At 41.9% G+C, this 5,920-nt stretch overlaps 1 protein-coding gene across 1 annotated transcript; it reads right to left on the reverse strand.

The window, feature by feature from the left end:
* Positions 1–207: 207 nt before the first annotated feature.
* LOC311117778 (iroquois-class homeodomain protein irx-1-like) lies at positions 208–4,058 on the reverse strand (the record flags this gene model as incomplete). The annotated part of the gene is made up of 4 exons (XM_084192692.1): positions 208–265; positions 993–1,068; positions 1,409–2,417; positions 3,810–4,058. The coding sequence occupies 4 exons, from the start codon at positions 4,056–4,058 to the stop codon at positions 208–210; spliced, it is 1,392 nt and encodes a 463-aa protein (XP_084048818.1).
* Positions 4,059–5,920: the final 1,862 nt, after the last annotated feature.

Raw genomic sequence — 5,920 nt, forward strand, 5'->3', positions numbered from 1 at the left:
CCCCAACACAAGAAAAGCCTACCAAACGTCCCAGGGTGAAGAGCAGGGAATAACAGGCGCCGTTATTTACAACAATAGAGGAAATCCTGCCACAGGAGTTTATATCAAATTAGCCATTTGCTCTGAATACTACGGTGAATGAAGTTATTTCTCATTGTCCTTTTCTGAGTGCGTCAAGTCTCTTTCTTCCAGGGCAGAATGTCTTGATCAAGCCGAGGAGAGGGCGGTCAGAACCCGCTGCGTGGCTTCTTGCTGAGTCCTGGGGCTGAAAGAACAGAGAGGAGGATCAGCACCAGAATAGAATGATAGAAGCGTGTTTCTATAGAATATAATATTATTTTCAAGTAGCCTATCCACTGGGTCAACACACACAACATGTCATCTAGGATGCTATATCTCTTCAAGTTTTCATGTGAATTCTGTCGACGCATTTTAGCCTATATCAGGGACTGGTATTTAAAGCGTATATTTTATGACACTAATGATTCCGTGTATATAATAAATGACAAACAGGCCGTCATATTAGGATAGCACCGCCGGCAGTGACCTGGCGCTAATAGCGGGAAGAAAGAAAGACGTTGTGTGTAGATGTGAGCACTTCAGACTGGGAGAAGTTTTCTGCTAGAACGCTCCCCAGGGCCGGGTTGCTCCCCGGGGTCTTTAGGGAAGCCGAGCCCCAGACAGGTCCCGTTTTACGGGGGACTTGATAAGTAGTCAGCCTCCAGAGGGAGGGAATTAGGGGAGGGGGGCTGGAGCCGAAACCCCGTGTCACCAGGAGAAGAACAACTATTTTTTTTTTAGAAGCCAGACCAATCTCTCACATCTGTCCACCAAGAAAACAGTCCCTGGACCCTCTGAGAGTCTAACCACCACAGACCACGCAATGACACCATTTTGGAGGAAACCATTTGCTATTACAATATTATAATATCAATCTTACTGCTATTCTTTTACCCCAACTGCATTTGCCCAATAAATAAAACGCGTCTTACCCATCATGAAGGGGTCTAAATGAAGACTTCAGAGGTTGTGTTGGAGGAGAGTCACTTCTTACAACGTTATCACGGTCTGAAATAAAAGGATAAAACTCATTACAAAATAAACAAAATATATATTTTAATGAAATACTTGAGTAATAACATAATGTTTCTATGTCATTGTTATTATTATGATAATTATTATAACAAATTCTAGTTTTAGTTAAATTTAGTTTGTGTGTGTGTGTGTGACCTATTGGTGCGTGTGTATAAGTGATTGAGTAGAAATGTTAGTAGTTTTTAAAAACACTTTCATTTGGACAAAATACAATTGAAAGGCTATGTTTTTTTCATGAACTATAATTGCGTTGATTTTTGCTTACCAAATATAATGGTAAAGTAGTGTGCATACGGTTCTGACTGGTGCATACCTATATGCTTGGGACTGAGTTGTGGCGAGGCCTTGTCGTTGAGCGCTGCTCCAGCCGACACCAACACCGAGGTCTGCTGCAGCTGCTGGGTCTGTAAGTGGTGGTTATGATGATGGTGCTGATTAACTCCTAGAAACGACCGGACATTGAGCAGAGAGTTCTGCCCCAGGAATGCTCCGTTGGTCCAGTTATGGAACTTGCCTATCTGACAGGTGTATAGTCCGTGGGAGGGCAGGAAGGCCGGGTGCTGCATCTGAGGCGGTGTGTGACCGGCAGGGCCGGAGGGAGAGGTGGACTTCACAGAACTATCAGGACTGGTAGCCGTCTCAGCTAACGACCAGATTTTAGGCTTATTGTTCACTGGGAGCTGAAAACTTCCCTGTCTGTCCCGGGACAGAACTCTGGTGTTGTTGTTGCTATCAGAAAGTTCCTTCCCGGAGGAAATTGAGTTCTTAGATTTGTCGAAGGCCTGGTGCTGCAGAGCGAAGGGCCGCCGTTTCTCCAGACTGTCAAATTCCCGGTCTCGCTCTCTGCCCTCCGGTTTATCATCGTCATCGTCGTTGCTCTGATCTCCATCGTTGTCGTCTATCTTGTCTATATCGATGCTCTCTAGATCTATCTCCTCCTCGTCATCGTTCTTCTCCGTGTCTCCCTCGTTGTCGGAGCCGAAGATGTTTCCATCCTCGTCCTCTTTACTCCTGGCCCCCCACGTCACCTTGTTCTCCTTCTTCAGCCTCCTCCTGGCGTTGGCGAACCAGGTGGACACCTGCGTCAGGGTCATCTTAGTAATGATGGCCAACATGATCTTCTCTCCCTTGGTGGGGTAGGGGTTCTTCCTGTGCTCATTGAGCCAGGCCTTCAGCGTGCTGGTACTCTCCCGGGTGGCGTTCTTGGGCCTGGCCGGGTCCCCGTACTGGAACTGGCCGTATGGGTAGAAGGCTGGCGAGGTGTGGGCCGCGAAGCTGCCGGGGTGGACGCCAGGACTGTCCTTCAGCTCGTACTGGGAGCCCTGGACGGGTGAACAACGCCACACTATTGGTTAATATGCAGCTTAGAAACACGTGCATTTCTATAAATGCCTAATACCACGCATACATTTCGACATGAATAGCATTTACAAATGGGCCGACTCGCTTGGAAATCCCTGTAACTAATTTATGCCGCTCTTCTATGCTAATGAAAGTTTGGGATAACTGTAGACAATGTCCTTCGATAACGTACAAAAGTCTAGAAAACGATAATACACACAACCTATATATTATATTTAAGCCTATATTATTAAAAGTATGACTATACACACTTATATACATTCTATGTTTTCGCGTTTTAATTACTGAGTTGAGTAGAACTACTTTTAATGCATTTGACCGAAATGATTTGAGTTTCCACTGCGGCCTGTATGTCCAGACTATAACTGTTTTCTATTGTTATATAAGTACTGCTATTTTTGTATCAAATGCAGATGGAAGTAAGTATTGGAATTCTTAAATGAAGTATATTTTGTAGGACAGTATAAAATGTCAATGTCATCATGGAACTAAATTATTTATTTTATGCAAAATGGGCAACTTTAATGTCTGTCAGAGAAGGCCTATTCAAGCTGCATTCTTGTGCTATAGTCATGAACTACATTATTTTGTAAAGTGTCTGTAAATTGTTATTTTTCAATGTCAGTTTAAAAACTTCAAAAGCAAATATTTCACAAATACGTATGTATTATCCTCAAATATTTTTCCTCAAAATGAATACAAAACAGTAGAACAATGTTGCGAGACAAAATTATAATCCAACGTCTAGGTCATTGTGGGCCTGGAATTTGTTTTACGTAATGGTTTTGTTTATATAGCTACTATTTTATCCTAGCAGTTAAATGATTGGTGTACGTGCCAGCTTCATGCAAATACCTTTGTTGTTTCGATTCACCAACAGGAATAGCTGTCTTTAGTAATATTTCAGAAGCCGACGACCAATCATATAATAATTAAAGTCAACCAAACTATATAATTTGGGTCACATGCACCATTATCTAGACTAAACACTATTTTATACTAAATAACAACTCCCTCAAACGAAATATCAGACCACAGTCCGTTTTCGGCCTCATCTACATCTACAAACTCCCACTTAAAATGACAAATACACTTCCAAAGTAGGTTACGGATAATTATTCTTACTCCAATAATTAAGAGGTGTAAATAAAAGTTATAGACGCATTGTTATTCCTTATCAACAAACTTTCGGAGAGCGCGAGGACGTGCAACTTACAAAGAAATGTCAGATTGCATGGTTCCCAGCCGTCTTTTCACGTGCCTTTTCCAGGCCAAATAATTGAAACACTTGACTTAAAGCAACCATACATACCACTACAATACAACATCAGAAGCATAGAAATAGCCCTTACCATTTGAGAGAAAAGAGCCAGGTCTGCACTGCTGTACGGCAGGAATGCGCTGTAGTTGTGTGCAGTGTAGGGGTTTGCGTACATGCCCAACACCGAGGTGACTGCAGCAGCGGCAGCAGCCGACTGGTTTCCCGCGATCTCAGAGCTCCCTCCCCGGGACGACGGATTCAGGACCCCCGGCCGATCCCCGCCGTACACCACTTGGGAGGCACTTAAGTACTGAGGGTAGCCCAACTGGGGGAAAGACATCCTCTCCGCCGAGTCGTCTGCCAAAACACCGCGGAAACCAGACCGAAGAATAAAGAAGTCAAAGAGAATGTGGTCAGGAAGCACACCAGCAATAGGTCAGAATGATTCTCCTGCTCTTTTTTTTTTTTTTTTTTTTTTTTAATCTCAGCTTCTCTCTTCCGCTGCAAGACCGTTGGATGTGATCACATCAACAATTGAGCTCCAACTGATGTGCCTGCCCCCAGGTCTCTGCCTGATCTCTCAGATACAATTTGAAGTTGATGCTTTGATTGGCATCCCACTTGAGCTGCAAGCTCCTCCTCACCCGATCATGTGGCTAGAGCATTGGCTGGACCGCTCTCCCAATGTTGGGAGTATTGTATGTTAAATGTTTAGCATTACAGTCCATTCACTGAAGCTTGGATTGTTGTATGACAACCTGTCTACACGATTTTACAGCTGTCCAACATAGTGGGATAAAGCACAAGGAGCAGGGAACTTCCTGAATACATTCAACTGTCATGAACAGAGAACAATACAGCAGGGGAATGGTGGAACTGTTCTATAGGACTTATCAGGACATTTACTCTCTCAGTTAGACATTTTAGAAATTATTTATATAGGCTATTTGTGAGTATGCAATTTTATTAAGTTAATTGTATTTTCTATTTTTTATTTATAATATTTTATTATACTGTACAATCTTCGAATTGATGCACGTGGCAAATGAAATGAGGTATGGAACTGTGATGTTTTAGATCGTTTAGAACAAAACCTAAAATCATAAAGTCATTTTAAATATTGGTCCGTTGGCCACAGTCACTACGACCTAAGGCATTATAATATATATTTGGAATTGATTAATAACATAAACTTTGTTAGGCTATAGAAAAGTGTATTGACAAAATAGTGTCATCTTAACGCAAGCTTGTAAATTGTGTCACTAATTGAAAATCCGCTCTGCTTGTGCTTTATTGCAAATGCTTTACCTTCATTCTGTTTTTAGCACCACCCCTTTCCCTTTCTCTGTGTGTGTGTGTGTTTGTGTGTGTGTGATGGGGGATTAGTGTTTTGCTATCAGACCAACTTAAAGCAGATAGTTGTTTCTAACATACAGGTAGTTGGTTGTGACAAGAGGCAGCCCACTTCAGTGTTTCCGCCTGTTAGTTATTCAGGTGGAACCCAAAGACCGGAAGACAACCGAGAGAAACCGTATCACTACTTGAGGTCTAACAGTTGACGTTGGACATTTTATATGGCATTAGTTTCACTAGGCTACTAAGACAATGCATTCATATACATGTTATAATCTCTTCAAATTCTGTAAACAAAGTTTTAACAAAGTTTTTAATGCACTTGGACACCCCTTTAGAGTAAACTATCAACACAAACTGCACTTTGAGTACCTGTCATTAGCTATGTTTCCATTAACTTGTCCAGTGAATTTTTTCGATACTTAGAAAGTTCGCAAAGACAATTGATGCGCCAACTGCCTGCTAGGGTGCGTTTGCATTTAACTATCTTGTGTCGATTACAACGGCTGTCCATTATGACGTCAATCATTGTCCTGCAAATAAACATTATTTTTTGTAGTTGAACAAAAAATATTGTGGAGCTTTATAGTTTTGCGGTGACATCACGTGTCCCGCTTACCTTCAAAATGACTAGGCAATCATTTCCGTCATAATTTGTCCCAATAAGGAAAGTTAGACAAAATAAAAATCCACCCCTGTCGAACGGATACAAATGTTGTCGATTTTTAGAAAATGTGTCCTATATCTGCTGTTTCCATTACACATTTTTTTGTTGCGACATTTCTTCTGTCGAATAAACCTGGGTCAATGGAAACCTGCCTACTGATCAATAGGGTCAATAATAGAACT

The sequence above is a fragment of the Coregonus lavaretus genome (genome assembly GCF_964263955.1).
Source record: "Coregonus lavaretus genome assembly, contig: HAP1_SCAFFOLD_4043, whole genome shotgun sequence".
NCBI classification, from domain to species: Eukaryota; Metazoa; Chordata; class Actinopteri; order Salmoniformes; family Salmonidae; genus Coregonus; species Coregonus lavaretus.